This window comes from Symsagittifera roscoffensis, chromosome 5, assembly GCF_963678635.1.
Source record: "Symsagittifera roscoffensis chromosome 5, txSymRosc1.1, whole genome shotgun sequence".
NCBI classification, from domain to species: Eukaryota; Metazoa; Xenacoelomorpha; order Acoela; family Convolutidae; genus Symsagittifera; species Symsagittifera roscoffensis.
This window is the reverse complement of record NC_087066.1, coordinates 50,421,384-50,449,164: the sequence shown is the minus strand read 5'-3', so window position 1 is coordinate 50,449,164 and position 27,781 is coordinate 50,421,384. Positions and strand designations below refer to the sequence as shown.

Sequence of the window (27,781 nt, the reverse complement as noted above, 5' to 3'; positions counted from 1 at the left end):
TTACTTTTTACAAAAAAAAAATCTTTTTTTTTTTGTTTCTAAAACTACAATTTGTTTGTATTATTTTAAAATCATCCTTCGCACTGATGTTAACGGTTAACCGTATTATAGAAACTAAAGCCAATTGATCGATGAAACCGCTCAACTAATTGACCAAAAAGTATAAGTTTGAAACTTAATTAACGAAATACAAAATGGGCTGCCGGCTGATTCAAAAATATTTTCGAATTTCTTCCCAGCGTTCGTTTCTCTACTGCAAAATTATTTTAGTAACTTCTGTATTTTGGTTTTTATTTGATGCATTTTTATTATTGTATCTTGCTTCCCCTCTAAATCCTACTCTTGGCATAGACAATCAACCAATTTTAGCGCCTGATGTCACCATGCCAAAGCTACTTAGAGCGTTCGAAAAAGCTGAAAATAACTCAATTGCTGATCAAAAAGGAGAACTTCGTCAAGTCGAAAAACAAAGAAAAACAGCGAAGAACGTTCATAATGACAGCGCAATAATCAATCGTAGACCTATATCCGACCACAAAACTTTCGGTAATTCGTTAATTTAACAAGTTTAAAATTTTCGAATACAAATCGTGTTTGACGGAGCTAAAATGAGGAAAAGCAACAGGTAGTGCCGTGCGCAGAAATTTTCCTAGGGAGCAGTTTTTCGAAAAAAACTTTGAAAAACTTGTCGACTTTTTTAAGGTCGACTTTTTTTGGTTATAATGAGCATTTAAAAAAATACTCCTACAAGTCTTGAAGCTCACATAACAAAAAAGAAGCTTTCTGAAACTGACCACTTTTTACTGATTTTTGGCAATTTTGAGTGTAATATTCGAAAATAATACAAAAAATTTGAACAAAGAATATGAGTCACAGAATATGAACGCCCCAGCATTACGAGGCCAAACTTTGCACTGGATAGGCGCACAATTTTGCGTCTGTATGTTCCTGCATTCCAGAGACAAGTCTTTGAACAAGCTATATTTTTGTCTGAACAATCAAAGAAAATAAAAAAATGCACAGTTTGGCCTCGTAAAGATTTTTTGTTGCGAAAAAAAAAGAAAATTGGAGCAAACATTTTCAATAATTTTTTTTTCTTTGAACTCTGAACCCTTTCAAAATGCTTTGCTAAAAACAAGGAAAGTGTTCGTAACAAAAAAACTGAAATTTATAGTATTTACTGTTATAATTTTAATTCAAAATTTCGGACTTTCGGGCAAGGACCAAAAAAATAAGTTTTTTATACTAAAAGTTTTATGAACTTTCATAATATAAACAATAGAAATGATGTATCAACCCTTTAAATTTATCAGCGCAAATTTAAAAAATAATTTCTGCTTATAGTGGGAATGATCGGCGAGCCTTTTGAGCGTGACATGAACCCGCCTGACCTCCCGGGCGAAATGGGCAAGGATGTGATAGTAGATCCCAGTGAGAAAGAAGAGGAGAAAAAGCTGTTCAGTGTGAACCAATTCAACCTCCTAGTTTGCAGCAAAATTAGTCTCAACAGATCCCTGCCTGACTTCAGGCCCGAAAAGTGAGTGATTACGAAAAGAAAAGTTATTTCCTAGGCAACTCACCAGTGTCATCTGCAGTTTTATTCTAGTTTAAGAAATTTTTCATTAACTTGAATTTTATTGAATCAATCTCTCAGATTAAAAAACTAAAACATTACGAAGACAGCTGCGGTATCATATTACAGTTCTTATCGACTGAAAATTTGAATGTTTTTGACGATAAATTTAATTTAAATTTGGTTGATTTTGTAGCATTTTTTTCCGAATAAAAAAACTTCGGGAACAACTTTTATTGGAATGAAAGAAAAGTTTTCTACGGTTCAATTTGAATTAAATAATTTTGATTTTAGGTCATATTTAGCCGGTTTTTTCAACAACAAAAAAATTAATTTTTTGGAATTATTTAATGTCGTTCAGATCACAAATAAAAGGACTTGAATATAATATATCGTTCATTTTTTTTCCTCCCATGATTTTTTGGTATCTGATTTTTTTTGCTTGGAAAACAAAAAGAAAGAAAACAGAAAAAAACAAGTTTGAACACTAAAACCGAACACCCGAACACAATTTCCGTCCCATTTTTCAATGGCCGAAACAACAAACAAAGCCATCAAGTTTTGCGACAAACAGTGAATCATGCCAATACCTAGAAAATTATTTAATTCTGTCTAGAAATACTTAATTTCGATCTCAATTTCTGTTCAAAACTTCTTCGCAAAATGTTTAGAAAAAGCATGGATTTTTAAAAATTCTTTTTTCTTCTGTAATTTCTGTTCAAAAATTTTCTAAATGTGGGCTGTTTCTCATCAGAAAATCTTATTTCTAATCTAATTTCTGTTCAGATGTTTTCTAAAACTGGGCTATTTCGAATCAAAAAAAGCTTTTTTTCTGATCTAACTTCTGTTCAGAAGTTTTTTAAATCAGGGCTCTTGAAAACATTTGACCTTTGTATATTCAAATTGAGAACGCCGAAATATTTTAAATAACCAGAAAATATCAATAATGTTTTTCACTAAAAATGTTCACTGTCGAGTCAATGCGAATGCTGCACACCGTAACCAGTGAAAGCTGTTTTTCTAGATGGAAATGTTATATAGATTACCTAGCCAATTTTTTGGTGTTTTCTGTACAGAAATGATCTATTTCTTTCTTAGTTTAGAAATAAACAATTTCTGGAAAAAAATAACCAGAAATCAGTTCACTGCTCAACCGAAACGAGTTAAACATTCTTCGAGTATACACAATAGCCGTTGCAATACAGTGCAAATTAACGCTTGTTATAACAAGTGCTGCTTTGAATTAGACTGCTAAAACTATCCTGCAGTTTTATGTAGTGTGGCTTATTGGTTAGCACAACCTCTTTTATATTCGCAGGTCGGGAGTTCGAGCCGCAGCCGGAGCAACTTTTCTAGCTAGAAATAGCCTAGATTTATCTAAATTCTGATCAGAAATAACATGAGAATTTATGAATTTTAAGAAAATTCCTGCTATATTTAAATATTTCACAAAGAGTGTCTGACCAGAAACATGGAATAAATTTAGATTATTCGCGCTCAAAAATAAAAGAAGTATCTCAGTACGGGATAGCAGGTTGAATGCAATAGCCGCGTCGTTATGCAAGATGCCTTATCTGTAGCGGCTTATCACGGCATCGAATAAAACTTGATGTAACATAGAGCCTCCATAGTCGCGATAGTCTTGATGGATCTTTTTGATCGCAAAAAACGCAACGTTTGGTTGAGCCGACCATAGTTTCCTGGGAATTACCAATCGCGCCGTATCAATTTTGATTGCAAAAGTCCAGTTATTATGCGAAAGTCTGAACATGCCGGGTTGCATCGCGAAAGTCTGGTCGCTCCATTTTGGCATCGGTCGCAAAAATTTGACAAATATTTTTGGTCGCGGAACTCTGGTATGCCAAGCTTTGGTCGCGGAAGTCTGGACACGGCAAAAATTTGTTGTGATAGTCTCCCGGGTTGACCAAAACTTCTTATCATACAATTTCCATATATGAGAAACTTCTTGTCATACAATTTCATACAATTCCATACGTACAGAAAATTGTATGAAAACTCTATGATAAGCATTTTTCCATATATGAAAATTGTATGATAGGTGTTTTCCCATTAACCAAAAATTTTTGATTTTTTCTTTCTAACTTTAGTTTCTGAAAAATTTTCGGTTGTAGTTGCAACCGAACACAAGTGACAAAGACCTTGGTTACGCAAAACACCAATGGTTGGACGGTCTTGCATTTACAATGCATAGAAAACGACCTGAATTTGTCCGTCTTTCACAATTCATATAACAAAAGTAACAAACTTTTATTTTTTGGCAAAATTTTCTAATGATGATTATATTAAATTTTTGAATTTTCAAATTATCAGACATTGATCAAGGCGTACATTAACACCCCATACAAAAGAAAGAGGAATTTTCAGCGTTTTTGAAAAAAAAAAATTAAGTGAAAAGAAAATAAAAGCCAATTTTATCGTATCCAGGACTACGTTATGCACACAAAATATTAAATTTTGCATGCAAAATTTTTTTTTCGAAAAATGTTTGTTTGCGTACGAAAATCGATTTGCGGTTGAAAAAAAAAACAAAAAAAATTTTTGTGCTAAATTTTCAAAATTACTTGAAAAAATTTTTGTGTCGCCACCAAAAAAATGCCAGTCATACAATTTCCATATATGGGAATTGTATGATAAGCATTTTTTTCAAAAAACGAAAACTTCAGTTTTTTATCACCAGATTGTTTTATAAGAAACAAACAGCCACAGAAATGAATTTATACCAGTTTTCAACATTTTTAGAAATTGTATGAAAATTGTATGACAAGCATTTTCCCACACACTTGATGTATGGAATTGTATGATAAGCATTTTCGGTGTATGGAGGTCAACCCGGGCTAGAAATAAGTCGCAGCCTTCGACCCGCGATCCAAATAACATCAAAATAATGATTTTTGAAATCAGTGAAACATTTAGAACATAGGAGCAACAATAGTCATGGTTGAATTAAAGTTTCAAAAGATATTATCTGGTGTACTTTAAATGCCTAGATGTAAGAATCGACAATACCCGATGGATTTGCCGGACACGAGTGTGATCATAGTGTTCCACAACGAGGCAGAGTGCACACTACTCCGCACAATCTACAGTGTCATCAACAGGACTCCCAGACACTTGCTGAAGGAGATCATCCTAGTCGACGACTTCAGCGAGGGCAGAGGTAAGTCGTTTCCAGGGGTAAATCGAAAATGACTCACTATCTGAGCTGAACAAGAGTCTGATATTTGCTCTGCAGTTATAGGGTCTTTTTTCCTAATCGCTAGTTGAATTGATTCAAATTGAATTGATTCAAAACATTACAATTAAGACATAACTATTATGGTTTTTTACAGTATTGAATAAAACGTTCATTCATTGGTTCAATTAGTTGACGCATCGCATCCATTACAATGGTTGATTCGACATTCTGGAAACCTGTAAACGTGATAACGCTCTCAGTTACGACACAAAACTCTGTTTTTCTCATACAAAACATTACTGAGTTATTTATCAATTCGACTTTTGGTCAATATAGCATTCAGAAAAATATCTTGCTTAACGGAAAGAAACTTGGGAAAATCTCGATAACTTGGGAAAGAAATGTTCTGGTAACTTTTATAAGTACTACATCTTTGAAGAGAAATTATGTTTCACTAGATTATTTACACGATCCCCTGGACGAGAAGCTGGCGAAGTTACCTGTTCACGTGTTTGTGATTCGTCTTCCTAAGAGACAAGGTTTGATCAGAGCCAGACTGGCGGGTGCAGATGTGGCCAAGGGAAAGGTACTCACTTTTCTGGACAGTCATTGCGAGGCATCCAGGGGCTGGGTCGAACCCCTGCTTGCAGAAATTGCTCTAGACAGGTATAAATCTGTTTGTTAAATGCTGCTCCCAGGGGCGGATCCAGGATTTTCTCGAGGGGGGGGGGGCGGATTTTCAAAAAATTTTCAAAAATTTTATCGACCTTTTTTTAGGTAGTCCGAATTGATTTTTTGGGCTCTTCCTGAGCACGGTTTTTCCCTGTTTTGGTCAAATTTTCTGCGCCGCAGGCAAAATTTTTTGAAAAAACAGTCCAAAAAAGGCGTTTTTAGGCACTTTTTGGAAAATTTAGACCCAAAAAATTGCGTTTTTTCAGCGCGCGCTCCCCCCTCAAAATTAGTATATATTGGCGCCTAAGGCGCCTTTAGAACAATTTTAGGGTCGGTCGGCCAAAAATTGATTTCGTAAAAAGTACCAAAGGGGGAACCCTTTGGGTCGGCAGCCTGCTCCTCATCATTTTTTGAGAGAAGAAACAAACCAATTTGCTTAATCAATTTGCAAAAAGGACAAAAGGCCGACGGATTTTACTAAATTGTCCTCTAAATGGTTCTTGGACTTAGGCAAAAACCAATCGCAAACACGGCATGAGTTTTCACGATGTTCTTTTAACTCCTGAAGAATATCAAATCGGCCGTTGGTCATTTACAATCTTGTTGGACGAATAATTTGGTACAATATTTTAAGAGGGAAGCAAAACAACAAAAAAAATGGTCTAGCAGAATGGACAATTAAGAGCAGAAAGGGTTCCAAGAGCAGAAAAACAGAAAAACTCTAATTTTTATAAGCTAATAGGTCAAATAAATATTAGAATTATCAATTCAACTAAATAAACGAAAAATTTTTGCCTAAATCAATTTTTTTTTGGATTTACACTTTTATTTCTCCCCGCCCCTTGATTGACCTTTCAAAGAATGCCTTTCCCAAACATGCATTAATTCTGAAAATTGAATCTGTATAAAATATGCATTTTTTACAACCGCGCCAAATGGAGTTATATTTCGAAAGTTTGTGTTTAGTTTGTATTTTGATGGGCTACAAAACTGTCAAATTGAAAAATTTAATTATATTTTGATAATGAAATTTGGGTAAAAGTGTGATAGAGGGGTCGCAAGAAATTAACTGGGTCCCTAATGTAATTAAAGGGCCTCGAAATGAATTTGCGCAAATGATGCGTTTGTGACGTGTCAAAAAGTTTTGAATTGACCGACCGGCGCATTTTGAGGTGGTTAATTGCGGTATTTGCTTAAAGTTAATGTAATTTGAGACCCGTATTTCACACTTGGTTTTTTCCAGGACCGTCTATCGCTCTCCAAGCTCTCTACAGTTCTCTACAAATTTATTTTATTAAATCGCTACAAATTTTTAAAAATGTATCTTCTCTCCCACCATTAATTTCGGAGAAAAGGGAAGCTTACGGTCGATCTTTTTTGTTCCGACTTTCGATAAGAAAGTAACGGAATGTTTGTGCTCGGGGTGGCTTTTTTTTCTTCAGACAAATTTTGATTTTTTAACTAGCCATTTTTTCTTATATCTTTCAAACAGTACTGTTGTCTTGAGCTTAAATTGGTAAAGATGTTTCATCTGTGATCATTTTTCGTAAAGTTATGGGGGTTTAAAGAGTGGCATTTTGGCCAATTTGGGACAATTAACGCGCGATTTAGTTCGCGCTATTAACGCGTAAGCGGAGACTTAATTCGTCTTAGAAATCGTTCTAAATTGGTTGAAGAAAGCATATTTGCCATAATTGATGTATTAACAGAAAAATGAAATTTATCACTTGGTACTTTATATGGTGTGTGGGGGATGATTTTCACAAAATATCTCAAATTTTTTAAAAATTGTTTTTTCATTTTATTTAATTTTTTTAATTTAATTTTTCCACGTTATTACTGCTTCATAGACCTTAAAAGGCAGTCGGAACATCAGGGCGAGCTTCGCCCCGATACGAGCAGTCTTGTTTTAATTTAAAAGTTTATCAATTAACGTATAATTTAATCATTTCCTTGATAGTATGACGATTTTAATTAAGGTTTTATCCATTAACCCATATAACATTACAAATAAGATTTTTCTGCAGGACTAAGACACTTTCTGTTCTTACACAGTCTGCTTAATGGCTGGCCACTGATCCGTTAAGTTAAAACAAGAAACCAGTCTAAAAGCTAAGCAATAAAGAGCAGAAAAATCCAAAGTTAGAACAAGACTGCTCGTATCAGGGCAAAGCCCTGAATGTTCCGACTGCCTTTTAAGGTTTATGGAGCAGTAGTAACTTAAAAAAATTAAATCTAATAAAATAAAATGAAAAAAAATATATATCTAAAATTTGATTTTGTTTATGAAATCACCCCCCACACGCCATATTAAGTACAAAAGAATAGATTTCGCTCATTGTAACAAATCAAGTATGGCGAATAAGCTTCTTTCAACCAATTTGGAACGATTTCTAAAACGGATTAAATCTCCGCTTACGCGTTAATAGCTCGAATTATATCGCCCGTTAATTGTCCCAAATTGGTCAAAATGGCCAAAAAGGCAATCTTTAAACCCTCATAACTTTACGAAAAATGATCACAGGTGAAATATCTTTTCAAGTTTAAGCTCAGGACAACAATAGCTTTCGAATGATGTAAAAAATTTCCGTCAAAAATGGCTAGTTAAAAAGTCGAAGTTTGTCTGAAGAAAAAAAAACCCACTCCGAGCACAAATATTCCGTTACTTTCATATCGAAAGTCGGAACAAAAACATTTTCAAAAAATTTATCCGAATATTGAGAAAAACATAATAAAAATTTTCGATTTTTGGTCTAAACTCGATCAAAAATCTAATAAAGCGAGCAGTCTTACAATAGCTCATTTATTCCAAATTTATGCCGTGAAAAATTGATTTTACTCAAGTAAAATTGGTTTTTGGAGTTTTAAGCTCCATTTTTAAAAAAAAGTTCTGCAAAAAAAATTGAAAAGTTTTTTGAATTCATTTTTTTTTTGTTTCTTAGACATTTCTCTACAAAATCTGTTGTCTATTTTGTCTATTTTAGTATGACTCTCGAGTATGCAGTTCCAGGTTTTCGTTCAGATTGTTTTATCACACCAGAAAAAAGCGGCGACATTAATTTGAAAAACTACTGTCGGAACATTCTGTGCTACTTGCAAAGTAATCGGCTATCGATGTTTAATTTTGGAAATTTGGAAATTTAAAATTTTGACAATTTTTAGAACACCATGATTTTACTTTTAACAATCAAAAAGAAAAAATCCTAATAATTTTCATTTAATGAATTGGCTTTCTACATTTCAGAATAAATTTTTAAGTAAAAGTCGAAGAAAAACCACTTCGACAACAAATAATCAGTCGCCCTCTTCTTCAAAAGTAAAAGCAAAATCTGCGGTAGATTTAAGCGCAGTGAGCTGTCATTGCTGAGAAGACACCTCGGATACTCTACTATGCTACAACTTTACTGACCAAGTCCGATTATCTTATTTATCCAATTAAATTTGTTCATTTTGGCACCCATTTCCGGGTGCCCCATTTTCAATCAGTGGAGTAAATGTTTCTCAAAAAACCGTGTAAAGTACATCAAAGTTTCAGTCTCATAAAAAACAAGACTGCTTGTATCAGGGCGAAGCCCTGAATGTTCCGACTACCTTTTAAGGTTTATGGAGCAGCAGTAATAACATAAGAAAAAATTAAATGAAATAAAATAAAATGAAATTTTTTTTTCTAAAATTTGAAATATTTTTTAAAAATCATCTCCCCACACGCCATATAAAGCACAAAAAGATAGATTTCGCTCCTTGTAACAAATCAATTATGGCAAATAAGCGTCTTTCAATCAATTTGGAACGATTTCTAAAACGGAATAAATCTCCGCTTACGCGTTAATATATCGCGCGTTAATTGTCCCAAATTGGCCGAAATGGCAATCCTTAAACCCCCATAACGTTACGAAAAATAATCACAGGTGAAATATTTTTTCAAATTTAAGCTCAGGACAACAATACTTTTTGAATGATAAAAAAAATCCGTCAGAAATGGCTAGTTAAAAAGTCGAAATTTGTCTGAAGAAAAAAAAACCCACCCCGAGCGGAACAAAAAAAGTTTTCTCTTATATTCAGACGAAGCCGTGAATGTTTCTATTGAACATAAGGGCAATTAAAAAATTTAATGGCCGCGAAATTGATTTAAAAAACGACAACTGGTTTTTTTTCTAACCGTACAATTTCCACGTTCACCCCCAAATCGATTTAGGGGGATAAAAACAATTTTTTTTTCAAAATAACGTCAAATAGTTTGTATCACCATAAATAACAAATTGTTTAACTATCAAAACACAATTAATACGTCGAATTAAATAACTTTGTAGTCTATCAAAACACAAATTGTATGTTTGAAAAAGTAGTGACTTTTTGCGCGTTCGTATGAAATGCATATTTTATACAGATTTAATTTTTAGAATAAATAAGTGATTGGAGAGGATATTTTACAGAAGGTCACTTAGCGAGGGAGAGCGGGGTGAGGTTTTACGGTTGAGCTTTGTTTTACATTTGAGCTTCGGCGGACAACAATGTTTTTCAGGCGGTCTAAAATGTCTATCGAAAACAGTTAGTTAAAACATCGAAAAATGACAAAAAAAAATTACACAGAACATAGTTATTTAGCTTTTTTCTGAAGAGCATTTTAATTCTGATTGGACAGAAAAAAAGATTCGGACTTGAATTTTGACCTAATATAGTCTCTATTTTGACCTAATATAGTTTGCATGCAGTATTTATACATAAATAAAAATGAAAAAAAATATATATATTTGTAGAAGAACACAGTTAGTTTATGAGTCGACATTTCCAATGTTGTAGCAAGCAAAAAACCACGCCTTACTGCGTGTTTGAGCATCAGTGAAAAATGATTTATGAAGAGACCAGCATTTATGAAATGATATTAGAAAAAAATGTTTCGTGGGGGCTCTTATTATATGTCAACAGATTCACTCTGCTCGCTGATCAGTTTCAGTTTTAGACCATTCTATTCGCTACTCCCCTAGCTGAGAATTGTTTGTGTACTTCTACTTTTTTCGAACAATTTTTGAAAAGAAAAACTGAAAAAAAAATAAAGAAATTTTTTTAATTGTTTTTTTTTTTCGAATGAGGACTGGTTTTTGACTGTGAATTGAACATTTCTTTTTTTAGTCTCTGTAGGTAAAATCAAGATTGGATCATCAAACGCAAATAATCAAAACCATTAAGAAAACAAACAATTATGAAACACAAAACGTTCAGACCAGTGTTTCGTAATTTGAGCTGCCATGAATAAAATTTTTCATGGCAGCTCAAATTAGAATAGTTTAGGACGACAGTGATGACTCCCATGATTGACATAATAAACAAGGACACCTTCGGTTTGGCAGTGGTCGAGGGTGTGGGAGGGGAGCCGCAAGTGGGGGGGTTCGAGTGGAGTCTGACCTTCAACTGGTACCCCATGCTGGAGAGAGACAGGAGACGCAACAGGGGCGACTTCAGTCTCCCAGTCGAGTTAGTTTTTTATTTAGGGGAGAGATCGTGAAGTGGTTAGGTTCCCTCATTGAATCCAAAAGCAAAAATCGATGGTTCCAGGGCCACTTAAGATCCCTTTTCGATGCTTGAGGATCAGGCATTATCACATAGCTAAAAAAAACTGCACGTAATTCTTGAGCCTAGGTATGTTTCGTTGCTCTTTCCCTTGAGGTTAAACGTTCTTTATTAAGTCTAAGCCACAATATATAAAACAGCATAAAACTTAATTATTCAAGAAACGCGCTTTTCACGAATTTTCTTAATTCATTTTTATAATTCAACAAAACTTTCAGCATCAAATCTGAGAAATATTTCTCACGAAGATGAGTAGAACCATGATGATTCATTGAATAACACTGCAGCTTGTTTACTTTCCAGCTCTCCGACAATGGCAGGTGGACTGTTCTCCATGGACAAGTCATACTTTGAGGAGCTGGGAAGATACGATGATGGCATGGATGTGTGGGGAGGAGAGAACATCGAAATATCTTTCAGAGTAAAATTAATTTCTATCTTAATTTTTAGATTTACCAGACACAGTGGATCACATGTAGAAGTGAACACATGTAGAAAGTCGTTTATAATTATTAGCTACTAGTTAGTAGAAACAAAGGCCTGAAAGTTCGAAATCAAGAGACGAATAGAGGTTAGTAAAAAACTGAGGTTAGTAAAAACAGCGAACACCAACAAAAAAGCAAATCGAAGCCTTCACAAAAATAGCAAAAACAGGACCAAAAATTTAGTTTTTAGTAGGCTGGGCAAAACATTTGTTCCTATTTGAGTGTGAATTTGAACGCAGTGAAAACACTTATATAAGTGTTGTTCTTTTTCTGGAAAAAGTCTTATTATTGTTCATGCTCAATTCAATTCGGAAAAAGTTGCTAAAAGGAAACCAAATTACACTACGCTGGTCTATGATGAAATTGTAAATGTTTTTTTTTATAGATTTCCCTCGCGAAAACAATTTAACTGTTGATCCAATTTTTTTTTTTGCAAAACTCAATTTTTCCAAGTTGGTAAATTTTATCGAGCCAATTCTAAAAGATTCTTGAAATCTACATAAACTTAAAAGCCTTCAATTTTTTTCAATGAAAGTTTTTTTAAAAAAAATCTGTCGTTTCGTTTTGGTGTTTTTGGATTAACAGCGGTCTCTTGACTGTGTTTTGGACAAAAAATCACATTGGCTGCGTGCGATTTCCAGATTTGGCAGTGTGGTGGTCGAATAAAAATATCGCCTTGTTCACACGTTGGCCACGTGTTCCGCAAAAGCTCCCCCTATAAATGGCCTGGCGGGGTGTCTAAAATACTGCAGCGCAACAACCGACGTCTGGCTGATGTCTGGATGGACGAATACAGATTCCTCTGGTTCTACATCAGCGCAGGTCTGCTTTGAAAGCCTAGTGAAATAATTAATAAGCCTATTTTGTGTGTGAGTGTATGTCTGGGGGTGTGTGGGTGTGTGTGAGTGAGTGTGTGCGCGCTTGTTTGTTTGTTTGTTTGTTTGTATGTGTCTATATTTGTGTGTGTGCCCGCATCCAAGTTTAGGCGTAAGTAATTGATTATAACGGTTATTATGATGATTTTTTGACAATTTTAATGTTAACGTGATATTTTCCAAGAGATTATAATCTCTTATAATCGATTATAATTGATTATAGTTCTTACAAAAAACCCTTGAAATCAATTATAATCTCTTGTTTTGCTGAAATTTTCTATATTCGAATTACATCTTATGGGTTATTATTTTTGTGCTATAAAAAAATCTCTAAAAGAGAGATCTCTTGAACACTTTGGTTCATCTGAACACAAAGTTTTACTACGAAACAAAAGTTTCATAGAGATCCTTTCATATGTGGAAAGGTTCTCGCAATAGATGAAAAAAAATTTCCGAGTCAATCATGAAACTAAATCAATTTGCTGATGTTTTGGTGATTAAAAAAGCTTAAATTATGCATCACAAACAACTCTAATGGGGAAGAAATGAAAAAAAAACTTATAATTTTGAATCGATTGGAAAACTTTGAAAACATTTGTCTCATTTTTTATAGGAACCAACGTCAACAAAAAGCACAAAATATGAGCAATTTAGATGCAATTTTGATGACAAAATGGACAAAACAAAAGGGATTATAATCAATTATAATAGATTATAATGGATTTTTGTGCAACACTAATGAGTTGAAAAGGTAAATCATAATTATGAATCATTATAATCTCTTATTTTGCCAAATTTTGTCAATTCTAAACTTTATTCGAATTATATCTTATGGGTTATAATTTTTGTGTCAATAAGAAAACTTCTGAAAGAGATATCTCTTGAACACTTTGGTTCATCTGAACACAAAGTTATACCACGGAACAAAAGTTTCAAAGAGATCCTTTCATATTAGTGGAAAAGTTCCCGCGGTAGAAGAAAAATAAAATTTCCGAATCAATCATGAAACTAAATCAATTTGCTGAAATTTTGGTGGTTGGAAAAGTTTTAAAAATGCATCACAAAACAACTCTTATAAGGAAGAAATGAAAAAAAAACTTATAAATTTGAATTGATTGGAAAACTTTACAAACATTTTTCTCATTTTACATAGGAACCAACGTCTACAAAAAGCATAAAATATAAGCAATTTACATGCAACTTCGAAGACAAAATAGACAAACAAAAATGATTATAATCAATTATAATCAATTATAATGGATTTTTGTGCAAAACTAATGATTTAGGAATTTGAATAAAAATAAGGGATTATAATAAATTATAATTGATTATAATTGTATGTAAAAAAGACGAATAAATAATCGCTTGTAATCGATTATAATGGATTATGGTAACTTATAGTTTGATTTAAAAAAGAGAGATTATAATTGATTATCAATTGATTAAAATCGATTGTTTCTCAATTTTAGTAAGACTGGTACTAACATTGTAATATAATCGATTATTAACCCTTGAAACTGGATGCGGGTGTGTGTATGAAGTATGTGTGTGTGTGTGTGTGTGTGTGTGTGTGTGTGTGTGTGTGTTTATAAAAATATCATGTGAATGTGCCTCAATTTTCGATCGACATAGTTTTACTTTTTGCAAGAGTAGTAATTCATTTTAACTTTTTGATTAAAAAATGGAATGTTTGCAATAGTTGTGTCGTTAACTTCAGACAAATGACGACTTTTTAATCAGCAATTTTTGAAGGAAAAACTGAAAAAAAAGATGACCTTAGCTCAAACCTAGAAGATATTTTTGCCTACAACAATTTTTTGAACTTTTTGAAAAATTGTTTTGAAAGTCAAAAATTTGACAATATTGAGACAAGTCGACAAGCAAAATACATCCACAGAAGCAAAATACAAAAATACCTTACTTTGCCATTTTTTAATTCGGAACAGTTTTATGTGCGCAATAATAATTGGTTTTAAGCTTTCAGCATCATACAGAGTAAACCTATACAAGATATTTCGTACCAAACTGCATGGGAAGGTGCAGATTCTAGGTTTGATCGCCGCTCTAACTTTTTTTCCATAAACTGCCAAATAGTTTGTTATATCACCATAAATAACAAATTGCTTAACAATCAAAACACAATTAAAACGTCGAAATAAATAACTTTGTAGTCCACAAATTGTCAGTTTCAAAAAGTAGTGACTTTTTGCGCGTTCGTATGAAATGCATATTATATACAGATTTAATTTTTAGAATAAATAAGTGATTGGAGAGGATATTTTACAGAAGGTCACTTAGCGAGGGAGAGCGGGGTGAGGTTTTACGGTTGAGCTTTGTTTTACATTTGAGCTTCGGCGGACAACAATGTTTTTCAGGCGGTCTAAAATGTCTATCGAAAACAGTTAGTTAAAACATCGAAAAATGACAAAAAAAAATTACACAGAACATAGTTATTTAGCTTTTTTCTGAAGAGCATTTTAATTCTGATTGGACAGAAAAAAAGATTCGGACTTGAATTTTGACCTAATATAGTCTCTATTTTGACCTAATATAGTTTGCATGCAGTATTTATACATAAATAAAAATGAAAAAATATATATATATTTGTAGAAGAACACAGTTAGTTTATGAGTCGACATTTCCAATGTTGTAGCAAGCAGAAAACCACGCCTTACTGCGTGTTTGAGCATCAGTGAAAAATGATTTATGAAGAGACCAGCATTTATGAAATGATATTAGAAAAAAATGTTTCGTGGGGGCTCTTATTATATGTCAACGGCCACAATATATAAAACAGCATAAAACTTAATTATTCAAGAAACGCGCTTTTCACGAATTTTCTTAACTCATTTTAATAATTCAATAAAACTTTCAGCATCAAATCTGAGAAATATTTCTCACGAAGATGAGTAGAACCATGATGATTCATTGAATAACACTGCAGATTGTTTACTTTCCAGCTCTCCGACAATGGCAGGTGGCCTGTTCTCCATGGACAAGTCATACTTTGAGGAGCTGGGAAGATACGATGATGGCATGGATGTGTGGGGAGGAGAGAACATCGAAATATCTTTCAGAGTAAAATTAATTTCTATCTTAATTTTTAGATTTACCAGACACAGTGGATCACATGTAGAAGTGAACACATGTAGAAAGTCGTTTATAATTATTAGCTACTAGTTAGTAGAAACAAAGGCCTGAAAGTTCGAAATCAAGAGACGAATAGAGGTTAGTAAAAAACTGAGGTTAGTAAAAACAGCGAACACCAACAAAAAAGCAAATCGAAGCCTTCACAAAAATAGCAAAAACAGGACCAAAAATTTAGTTTTTAGTAGGCTGGGCAAAACATTTGTTCCTATTTGAGTGTGAATTTGAACGCAGTGAAAACACTTATATAAGTGTTGTTCTTTTTCTGGAAAAAGTCTTATTATTGTTCATGCTCAATTCAATTCGGAAAAAGTTGCTAAAAGGAAACCAAATTACACTACGCTGGTCTATGATGAAATTGTAAATGTTTTTTTTTTATAGATTTCCCTCGCGAAAACAATTTAACTGTTGATCCAATTTTTTTTTTGCAAAACTCAATTTTTCCAAGTTGGTAAATTTTATCGAGCCAATTCTAAAAGATTCTTGAAATCTACATAAACTTAAAAGCCTTCAATTTTTTTCAATGAAAGTTTTTTTAAAAAAAATCTGTCGTTTCGTTTTGGTGTTTTTGGATTAACAGCGGTCTCTTGACTGTGTTTTGGACAAAAAATCACATTGGCTGCGTGCGATTTCCAGATTTGGCAGTGTGGTGGTCGAATAAAAATATCGCCTTGTTCACACGTTGGCCACGTGTTCCGCAAAAGCTCCCCCTATAAATGGCCTGGCGGGGTGTCTAAAATACTGCAGCGCAACAACCGACGTCTGGCTGATGTCTGGATGGACGAATACAGATTCCTCTGGTTCTACATCAGCGCAGGTCTGCTTTGAAAGCCTAGTGAAATAATTAATAAGCCTATTTTGTGTGTGAGTGTATGTCTGGGGGTGTGTGGGTGTGTGTGAGTGAGTGTGTGCGCGCTTGTTTGTTTGTTTGTTTGTTTGTATGTGTCTATATTTGTGTGTGTGCCCGCATCCAAGTTTAGGCGTAAGTAATTGATTATAACGGTTATTATGATGATTTTTTGACAATTTTAATGTTAACGTGATATTTTCCAAGAGATTATAATCTCTTATAATCGATTATAATTGATTATAGTTCTTACAAAAAACCCTTGAAATCAATTATAATCTCTTGTTTTGCTGAAATTTTCTATATTCGAATTACATCTTATGGGTTATTATTTTTGTGCTATAAAAAAATCTCTAAAAGAGAGATCTCTTGAACACTTTGGTTCATCTGAACACAAAGTTTTACTACGAAACAAAAGTTTCATAGAGATCCTTTCATATGTGGAAAGGTTCTCGCGGTAGATGAAAAAAATTTTCCGAGTCAATCATGAAACTAAATCAATTTGCTGATGTTTTGGTGATTAAAAAAGCTTAAATTATGCATCACAAACAACTCTAATGGGGAAGAAATGAAAAAAAAACCTTATAATTTTGAATCGATTGGAAAACTTTGAAAACATTTGTCTCATTTTTTATAGGAACCAACGTCAACAAAAAGCACAAAATATGAGCAATTTAGATGCAATTTTGATGACAAAATGGACAAACCAAAAGGGATTATAATCAATTATAATAGATTATAATGGATTTTTGTGCAACACTAATGAGTTGAAAAGGTAAATCATAATTATGAATCATTATAATCTCTTATTTTGCCAAATTTTGTCAATTCTAAACTTTATTCGAATTATATCTTATGGGTTATAATTTTTGTGTCAATAAGAAAACTTCTGAAAGAGATATCTCTTGAACACTTTGGTTCATCTGAACACAAAGTTATACCACGGAACAAAAGTTTCAAAGAGATCCTTTCATATTAGTGGAAAAGTTCCCGCGGTAGAAGAAAAATAAAATTTCCGAATCAATCATGAAACTAAATCAATTTGCTGAAATTTTGGTGGTTGGAAAAGTTTCAAAAATGCATCACAAAACAACTCTTATAAGGAAGAAATGAAAAAAAAACTTATAAATTTGAATTGATTGGAAAACTTTACAAACATTTTTCTCATTTTACATAGGAACCAACGTCTACAAAAAGCATAAAATATAAGCAATTTACATGCAACTTCGAAGACAAAATAGACAAACAAAAATGATTATAATCAATTATAATCAATTATAATGGATTTTTGTGCAAAACTAATGATTTAGGAATTTGAATAAAAATAAGGGATTATAATAAATTATAATTGATTATAATTGTATGTAAAAAAGACGAATAAATAATCGCTTGTAATCGATTATAAAGGATTATGGTAACTTATAGTTTGATTTAAAAAAGAGAGATTATAATTGATTATCAATTGATTAAAATCGATTGTTTCTCAATTTTAGTAAGACTGGTACTAACATTGTAATATAATCGAATATTAACCCTTGAAACTGGATGCGGGTGTGTGTATGAAGTATGTGTGTGTGTGTGTGTGTGTGTGTGTGTGTGTGTGTTTATAAAAATATCATGTGAATGTGCCTCAATTTTCGATCGACATAGTTTTACTTTTTGCAAGAGTAGTAATTCATTTTAACTTTTTGATTAAAAAATGGAATGTTTGCAATAGTTGTGTCGTTAACTTCAGACAAATGACGACTTTTTAATCAGCAATTTTTGAAGGAAAAACTGAAAAAAAAGATGACCTTAGCTCAAACCTAGAAGATACTTTTGCCTACAACAATTTTTTGAACTTTTTGAAAAATTGTTTTGAAAGTCAAAAATTTGACAATATTGAGACAAGTCGACAAGCAAAATACATCCACAGAAGCAAAATACAAAAATACCTTACTTTGCCATTTTTTAATTCGGAACAGTTTTATGTGCGCAATAATAATTGGTTTTAAGCTTTCAGCATCATACAGACTAAACCTATACAAGATATTTCGTACCAAACTGCATGGGAAGGTGCAGATTCTAGGTTTGATCGCCGCTCTAACTTTTTTTCCATAAACTGCCCGGGTTGACCTTCATAGACCAAAATGATAATCAATTAACTCCATAAACTAAGTCTATTAAAAAGTATGGCATAAAATTTGGTGTATCGTATTAAATAAAAAGAAAAATTTTTTGTCAAAGAAAATGCTAATCAAACAATTTCTATAAATGAAAATTGTAAGACTAGCATTTTTTTGATGGCGACAGCAAAAGTTTTTCCAAGTAATTTTGAAATAGTTTTAAATTTTCTTTAGTTTTTTTCAACCGCAAATTGAACTTTGTACTCAGACAAACACATTTCAAAAAAAGTTACATGCAATTTTTTTTTTTTGTGCATAACGTGATCCTGGTTTCACTAATATTGGATTTTTTTTCCTTTTCGCTTACTATTCTTTTTAAAAACGCTAAAAAAACCCTTTTTTTGTTTGGCATGTATGCTTATGTATGCCTTGATAAATTTGTGATAATTTAAACTTTCAAATTTTAAGAGTCGTCATCGTTGACCATATTTGCCAACGTTTAAAAGTTTTATACCTTCGTTATATTTTTTGTGTAAAACAGAATTTAGACATTTCATCCGTTTCCAATTCATTTTTATTGCGAGACGGTCAAACGTTTGGTTACTCTACTTTGAGTAACTAAGGTTTTTGTCACTTGTTTTTGGTTACGAGCACAACCAAAAAAATTTGAGAAATACATTGTAAAAAATCAATATTTTTGGTGTATGGAGAAATGCTAGTCATACATTTTCCATATATGAAAAATCGCTAATCATAGATCTTTCCTGCAATTTTCTCTATTTATGGAAAAATATGAAAAGTGTATGATTAGCACTTTTCCATATATGAAAATTGTATTACTAGCATTTTGGTCAACCCAGGTGGTGTGAACAAATTAATCCACCACGAATTATTTTTTCCCAATTTTCCTTGAAGGGAAAACTGAAGTCTCTCATTTCAATTCGAACACGTTTTTCATCAATAAGATATTTGTACATAGCGCTCACAATTAATTATAAATTAGCCAAATTATTGGTATTTTTTATGCCAATATGAGTACCAAAAATTGAGAAAAAAAATTGAAATTTTTTTGTTTAGAGCTCAGGAGGTCAATATTTTCAGATCGTATAGTAAAACAAATTACAAGAAACCGTTATATTTGCAAAATTTCGGACTGCCTCTTTAGGTCTATGGAGCAGTAATACTATGAAAAATTTAAATGTAATAAAATAAAATAAAATATTTTTAAAGAAAAATTCGAAATTTTGTGTGAAAACATCCCCTTACACGCCATATTAAGTAAAAAAAAATGATAGATTTTGTTCCTATTAACAAACCAATAGTGGCATATAAGCTTCCTTGAACCAATTTGGAACTATTTCTAAGACGGTTTAAATCTCGCTTACACGTTAATAGCGCGAAATGTATCCCGCATTATTGATCCCAAATTGGCGCAAATGGCTATCTTTAAACCCCCTAACCTAACCAAAAATGATCACAGTTGAAATATTTTTCTTAAATTTTAGCTCAAGACAATAGTTTTCGAAGGATATAAAAAAACTCCGTCAAAAATGGCTCGTTAAAAAGTCGAAATTTGTCTGAAGAAAAAAACAAGATGGCTCATATCAGAGCGAGACATTGAATGTTCCAACTGCCTTTTAAGGTCTATGGAGCATAATAACACGAAAAATTACACACATAAGTAAAAAAAAATAAAATGAGTTTTTTTAATTTGAGTCCCACAAATCATCATCCCACACGCCATATAAAGTAAAAACTGATCGATTTCGCTCCTAGTAATAAATCAATTATGGCAAATAAGCTTCCTTCAACCAATTTGGAACGATTTCTAAGACGGATTAAATCTCCGCTTACGCGTTAAAATCTCGAATTATATCGCGCGTTAATTGTCTAAAATTGGCCAAAATGGCAGTTTTTAAGCCCACATGACTTTACATAAAATTATCACAAGTGAAATATCTTTCCAAAGATAAGCTGAAGACAACAATATCTTTTGAAAGATATTGCCGTCCAAAATGTCTAGTTAAAAAGTCGAATATTGTCTGAAGAAAAAAAACCACCCCTTGAAAATAATCCGTTACCTTCGTAACGAAAGTCGAAATAAAAACCAACCGAGCACAAATATTCCGTTACTTTTGTTAAGATAGTCGAAACAAAAATGTTTGACAACTATCTTTGTTATGAGCATCAGCAAAACAACCGAATTGTAAACCGAAACAGCCAACCTAAATTGGCGAAACTTTCACGTTTTTCTGTTTTGGCGCGAGTTGAGCCAAACTTCGCAATCCAGAAGACAAATATAATGCCATTATAACACCGTTTTAGAATAATTAGGTTCAAGTTACGTTTAATTTCGAAAATTAAAGAAACTAAAAAGCCACTGTTTTGATTTTGAAGAAAAAAAATTACCACTCTTGTTAGTTTCCATTTTTTGTACTCAGCATGACAGGACTTCTCCCGTTTTTTAATCTCGAACTTAACTCGAATTTACTTTAATTTTTTATAGGATTTCTGTTGTTACTTCTTTTGATCTCTACACATCGAAGAAAACTATGAATTGGTGATGACTTGTTTCAGACGCGAAGTATGTTGATGCCGGAGATTTGTCTGAACGACACGCCCTGCGAGCAAAACTGCAGTGCAAAAGCTTCCAGTGGTACCTGAATAATGTCTGGCCAGAATCAAGTTTCTCTCTGCATGTTTACAATTTGGGATTTGTAAGAAGCAATTTGACAAGTCTATACTTTTTAATATATTCTTTACTTCAAATTTAATTTTTGTCATGTCTTTGGGTATTTTTAAAAAATCATTCAAAATCATCAGTTTTTTTATTTGCTTTAACCTCGCAAAATTGAATCAAGTTTAATTACATTTCACGGTCACCAAAAAGTCATTTTCAAATAGAATCTTTTTCAGTTAACAACTTAAAAAGTAGTTTTTTTGCGTTACAAATTTTGATCAATTAAATATTAATTTTTGGTAGCTAGCCTCTTGAAACACACCTTTTTAACTCACTGCAATTTTCCTGTCAAATAGTGTCGCGGAGTTGTAGTAATATAAGTTTTGAATTAAAACGCATTTTTTCCTTTTTTGTGTGAATTTTTTATGACATTGTAGGATAGGCTGTCATAACACTCCATACCTAATTCTAACTTGGGATAATATCATTAACAAACGCTTGCACTTTCTCTTAAATTTTTCTTTAAAATAATTAGTCGCAGTTTTCAAGTTTTTGCTTCTAGATCAAGAACCCATTGACAAGTTTGTGCGTTGACACTATGGATAGAAAGAATAACAAACCAGCAGGAGTTAGTGGCTGTCACTACAAAGGAGGCAACCAGGTAAAAATATGTCTATCTTTAGCATTTTGGAGCTTGAGGGGAAAAAACAGTTTAAAGTTAACTTATGAACTTTAATTTATAGGTGTTTGCATTAACGAGACGCCACGAAATACGAAGCAACCGTTTGTGTCTCGATGCGAACTCTTTGAAGAAGGAGGGCAATGTGTTACTGTGGGAATGCCATTTGCAAGCAGGAAATCAGTACTGGCTTTATGACGAAACAGTAAGTTTTGGAAATAAAGAGCGTTTTTCTATATTTTTTCTCTTACTCACTCTGGGGCTGCAATAATCTCACACTGGCGCCGCATATAATCTAAAGGGTCATTTTCAGTCAGTGGATGTATGTTTTTTTTTTCAAGCAATAATAAAATGACGTTTGATCAGTTTTATAAATTGATTTGTTACCATTTAAACTTTTGTGGCTACTTATCTATTCTGATACATCCCTTGTGCGTGCTTTTTTGGAAAATTGATTGTTTTTCTGTTCCAACTAATTAGGTTAACCAACTAGAAAAGTTTTGTAGACTTATAGAGATATAGACAGGGGCGGATCTAGGATATTCTCAAGGGGGCGGATTTCCAAAAAAATTTTGAAAATTTTGTCGACCTCTTTTTTTATTAAGGTCGACCCAATTGATTTTCCGAGCTCTCCCAAAGCACTAAAAAGACCCTATTTTGGCCAAAATTTCTGCACCTCAGGCAAAATTTTGAAAAAAAAAACAGGCCAAAAAAGGCGTTTTTAGGCACTTTTTGGAAAATTTTGACCGAAAAGTTGCGTTTTTTTTGGCGCGCGCTCCCCCCTCAAAGTTAGAAGATAATGGCGTCAAAGGCGCCTTTACAAATTTTTTAGGGTCTGTCACCAAACATGGATGTGTCAAAATAGTACAAAGGGGAGACCCTTTGGGTCGGTAGGGGGTCGAATCCCTGAGCCCTTCCCCCCGCCCCCCTAAACCCGCCCCTGCGTATAGATATCTTTCGTGTGCAGGGCATGGTTGGTTTAAAAATTTTCAGTTTGGTCCAGTAGTTATAGAGAAAGAAGCCGAACATCGAAAACTGTGAACTCTACGTTTTATTGGCAATTTAATTCCATAATGAAAAAAGAACTAACTACGTGCATCCTAATTTGATTGAAATTGTTCTTAAAGTTTTCATTATGAGTTAAGGCCCCTGAAACTCAAGTACCTAAATTTAAGGCTTTGAAAATAATTGTTACACTTCAAAACAAAAAGCTTTTTAACTTTTGACACTCATTCACTTTTAGGCTATGAACATATTGGTTTCAAAAAGATATCAAACTTTACATGGAAAAAAGTCCAATTTGAATGAAAAAGAATTGAATTGCTACATTATTTATACATCAAAATTATAGCTAAACTTCAGACAATAACTGTTTTAAAAAAGGCGAAACATCTGATTGGTTTTTGGTCTAATGGCTGTTCGTTTGTCATAGAGTTTTTCCGGCTAAAATTTGCTGCTCCTGTGCTTTTTTGTAAAAGGTGGAGCCAGTGTTGTTGGATTCGGAAGGATTATTTTTCTAACAGGCTTCTGGCGTGTTGTACTTGTTTTTCCAATCAGATTTAATCAAAATTTGAAATAACTTAAATTTCAAAAATTGAGATATTTTTTCTTGTATTGAGAAAAACAGGCCTGAATTGTTCCTTTTACAGACTCAATTACCTTGAATTTAATGCAAAAACAAACTGAATCACTAAATAAAACTACCCACACTTTGATAAATGCTGTAGCAAGGGGAGGATTGAGGGGGAAAGCCTCTCTACCCTCTCAAGGAATCGGTTCCCACTTTCTTAACTCTAAACAATTTAACACGATACAATTTCAGTCCTTACTTTTGTTGCCTAAGTATTTGAAAACACCATATTTTAAAACTATTTCAACAACTTGACACCTTTTTTATCCAAAATGAAAAAAAAAACTAACTTCTAAGGGGATTTCGTGAAACATCAAAGAACAAAGCAAGAAATTAAAGCAGACAATTTTGCGCTACTTAATCCGAGTAAGATTTGAATGGAATTGACCTTGCCAGTAATTCAGATTGTTAAAATGACTCGAATCAAAAATGAGCAATCGTTCAACAAACTTCAAGGGCCCTATAGTAATAAAACGATCTTTGACTAAAATGGTGTTTTTTTTCCAGAAAACTTAAGCCGATACAGAAGTTAAAATAAACGTTTCACCAACGCCAAAAGTTTAAAGAACTTTCAATTTTAGAATCAGTCTCGAATTGGAACTTATAATATGGTTGCTTTGTTCATTTTTTTGGAATTGTTGGCATATAAACGTATAGCTGAAGAGTTTGTCTGCCCATAGTCCCAACCTAGCATCCCGAAAAAAAGATTGATTATCTGGCGATTGAATTACTAGTGCACGATTCAAGTTCTTGCGTTTACTTACGTTTTCTGCAATTCTGTGAGGAAACTTCTTTTCAAAAAGCTGAACAATAAATTAAGAAGTTTTTAAACTTGTTTTTTAATGAAGCGAAACAGCAAAACCAAAAACAGATTAACTTTACACTGGTTTAACACAAACTAGATAGCGTAATAGTACAAAGAGGTTTTATCTTCCTAAATGGACCTTATAATTTGTACTTTTTTATTTTATACACTGTACTTTTTCTTTTTTTGAGAGTTTATAGCCACTAGATGTATAAAAAAAAGTTTTTTCGCGGAGTTGTTTTTTTGAGGCTACCCAGTTTTTTTCCCACATATTTGGCTGGGCTCCGCTGAAATAGGATTGGATGCAAAAATACCATCCTCCAAGAGCATTTGTTGTTCTTGCAATCCCACTCACGGCCACATCTGGCTGGTTTCAAAGGGAGGTTGGGAATGAATCTTCATGGTTTGGCGCACCATGCTTTTCATATAAGTAGAGCCAAAGTACAGACACAACTCGTCAATTTTTTCAATTTTTTCGAGTTTGAAACAGTTTCTGTCGCATACACACTGAATTTCCTGAACAATCATGTCATAGGACTCGCCAATTTTTTTCAAGTGCAAAAGAAGGCCATCATATTTTTTAAGGCCATCGATAAATCGTGATTCGTTTTGTAGGTGCTTCTCATTCAAAATTCGTTATTTTTCTAATATAACTATGTGAGAGATGGAAAAAAACAGTCCTATAAATTCGCTCCAAAGCTTTTGTAGGAGGGACTGAAGAGTAGCTTGCTCAAATCTAACGAACTTTTTTAACCCCCTGTCATATCGGATAAAATTTCCGAAAAATTCGGGGGTCTCGAAATTTCGTTTTTTTTTGGGATGGATAGCATATTTCCATCTGGCTGCTTACGTGTGCGCGCAGTAGTTCGAATCCGTCTGTCTTTAAATAGGAGGGCAAAATGAATGGCCAAATCATTTGTTACTGGCGAAACTGCACTAGTAACTGCGACCGTCTCTGAAAACCGTCTCTGAAAACCGTCTCGCTGAGATATTTTAAATACTGGATGATGTTTCGGGCAACTGATTTTCCCGCTGAATTGTCACGGTTATGCTCTTCAAGCGTTGGTCAATCAGTTTTTTTTTGTTATGGCAGATGCTCGACATTTAAGTGTTTGTAATTTTGAGCAAATTCAGTTTTCGGCAAACTTATTTTTTCCGTGACCGGACGCTATACGAAATGGCTTCCTTCTAGTTGACACTGTGAATTCCAAAGAATACTCAATCATAATTTGTGTTTGGTGTTTGCGTTTGTGTATCACTTGAGTGCAGCATAAAAAGACCCTCATTATTTTTTAATTGTCAGCACTATTACTTCGAATTGTTATGAGTTAGCTCAAGCAGGTCTTTTTAGTAATCATAATGGTTTAGCGAAACATCTAAATGAAAAAAATAAGAAACTCGTCAAAAAGAGTCCTAAGTGTTTTGTGAAGCCTCATTTCAGCATGTATAACTGAGGTAAACAAAAAATTTTCAATTGTGACGCCTGCGTTAAGTGGAGGTTTAACTTTGTTGCGGTAAGATTTGAGATAGGGATTCATACAGCACTAATTTTGGTGATCAATTTTTAAATAGGAATTGAATTTTGTGGATTTAGATTTTTTAGTAGCGAAATATTTAAGTATTAAAATGTACGGTGTTAAAGTGGCTGGTATTAAAATGTAGAACACCAGGGGTTCGACCCTCAGCCGACCCAAAGGGTCCCCTCTTTGTACTATTTTGCGATATCCATTTTTGGCTTACGGACACTAAAAACTTCTAAGGGCGCCTTCGGCGCAAATGTATACATATTTTGAGGGGGGATTGCGCGCCGAACAAACTCGGTTTTTTGGTCAACATTTTCAAAAAATGCCAAAAAAATGTTTTTTTTTGCTTGTTTCCTTTTTCAAAATTTAGCCTGCCGCGAAGAAAAATTGGCAAAAACAGGGTCGCTGTACTACATTGGGAAAGCTCGGCAAATCAGTTTGTGCGACGATTTGGAAAAAAAATGTCGATGAATTTTTTGAAAATTTTTCAAAATCCGTCACCCCCTCCTAGATCCATACCTAATTTAGCTCCTAGCTAACACCAATTTAGTTTCGCTAATACCAAATCAATTGCACTTCATCAAAACAAGTTTGAGAAAATAATGAAGTTTGAAAGCAAAATAAAAAATTTTTCTTCAAGTTTTATATATTTTTTGAGTTCTTTTGCTTAAATCATTTTTTGTCAGAAAATACTGTATTTAATTGCAATAATTGGCTGTCTTTGCAATTAAAAGAGTCTGCAGGCGTCTATCATAAATGAAAATTTTTAATAACAGAATAACGCGTCAAAAGACCCTGAAGCTTTGATCTTCTAAATTTTCATTTGAAAAAATTAAGACAACCATTTTTTCCCCAAGTTTTATTTATTTTTCTCTCAATTCATTGAGAAAAATTAAGGAACAACATGTATTTAAAAAAAATTTTTTTTTTAATAATTCATTGATAGTCGCATAGTTTTCTCTCGCATTTTGACATCGTTTTTTTAGCCAATTTAAGTACCTCGCAAGGGTATTGAAATACTAAAGTTTTATTGTTCGTGATTAGGATTCTAAAAAAATCAAAAAGGTCGTTTCAGCTTCAAAAAAGTTTCATGTCGTTTCAGTGTAAGAAAAGACAATAAAATGTTTTCAATTTTCAGACTTATTGGACTGAATTTGTTGTGAAACTGAACTTTCGAAGCTATTTTTTAAACCTATGCTTGTCTGTTTTTTATACTAATTCGGTTGCGTTTACTAGAAAAAATAAAAAGAAAAATTGAACAAAAAAATAAAAGTACTTTTTATCTAAAATTTTTTTACTGTTTATAATTTATGTTCTTAAATTAATTTCTTGCATAAATTTATGTTCTTAAATTATTTTCTTACATGACTTTATGTTCTTAAATTAATTTGATCGCATCGGCAAGTTTGTTTATAAGTCAATTATTTTATGTTTTTTCCCAGTATTGCTAAAAAATCGAAAATTACAATTGGAGACTACATTATGCCACAGGATACAATCGTCAATCGGACAGTCAGATGCCAATTATAGAATAGATTTAATCAACTATATGTTCATTGCTTGAATTTACCTCGCCACTCCTTTCGAAACAAAAAACAAAAAACAAATTTCATTTAAAAAACAAAAACAAGATTCATTATTTTCGGCGCCATTTCAAGCAATAAAAGTATTTCTGTGCTAATTGCTCTGCCACTATTTAGTCGAAGTACACTTTCTAATTTAGGTTACGAAACACATCATCCACAGAGATTCCTCGTTATGTCTGACCATATCAAGCAACAGAACTGGACTCCATTTGGAGACATGTGACGAAAACAACAAACTGCAGACATGGGAGTTCAGGAACGCCGAGGAGCTGGATGGCCTTCTCAAAAAATATTCAAAGGATGATTCAAAATAAAAAACACAATTTCACTCGCTTCCTTTTTCCTATTACGATTTCCTCGCGACCGATTTCGGTTTTTACAATTGTGTCTTTTCTGCTATTCGTCCCAAA

At 33.1% G+C, this 27,781-nt stretch overlaps 1 protein-coding gene across 1 annotated transcript; it reads left to right on the top strand.

Annotated features, from left to right (window-relative positions):
- LOC134845665 (polypeptide N-acetylgalactosaminyltransferase 1-like) lies at nt 1-27,781 on the top strand. The gene is made up of 11 exons (XM_063862694.1): nt 1-546; nt 1,345-1,537; nt 4,582-4,751; nt 5,228-5,435; nt 10,731-10,913; nt 11,313-11,430; nt 12,136-12,316; nt 21,046-21,185; nt 21,711-21,809; nt 21,892-22,032; nt 27,509-27,781. Exons 1-11 carry the CDS (start codon nt 195-197, stop codon nt 27,683-27,685), a joined length of 1,962 nt encoding a protein of 653 aa, XP_063718764.1. The 5' UTR covers nt 1-194; the 3' UTR covers nt 27,686-27,781.

What these genes read in the sequence shown, in the direction of transcription:
- LOC134845665 (XM_063862694.1), top strand. Translation starts at nt 195, where the DNA reads ATGGGCTGCCGGCTGATTCAAAAATATTTTCGAATTTCTTCCCAGCGT. An exon ending in CGACTTCAGCGAGGGCAGAG is followed by an intron (nt 4,752 to 5,227) that starts GTAAGTCGTTTC and finishes ATGTTTCACTAG; the next exon opens with ATTATTTACACGATCCCCTG. An exon ending in GCAGAAATTGCTCTAGACAG is followed by an intron (nt 5,436 to 10,730) that starts GTATAAATCTGT and finishes AGAATAGTTTAG; the next exon opens with GACGACAGTGATGACTCCCA.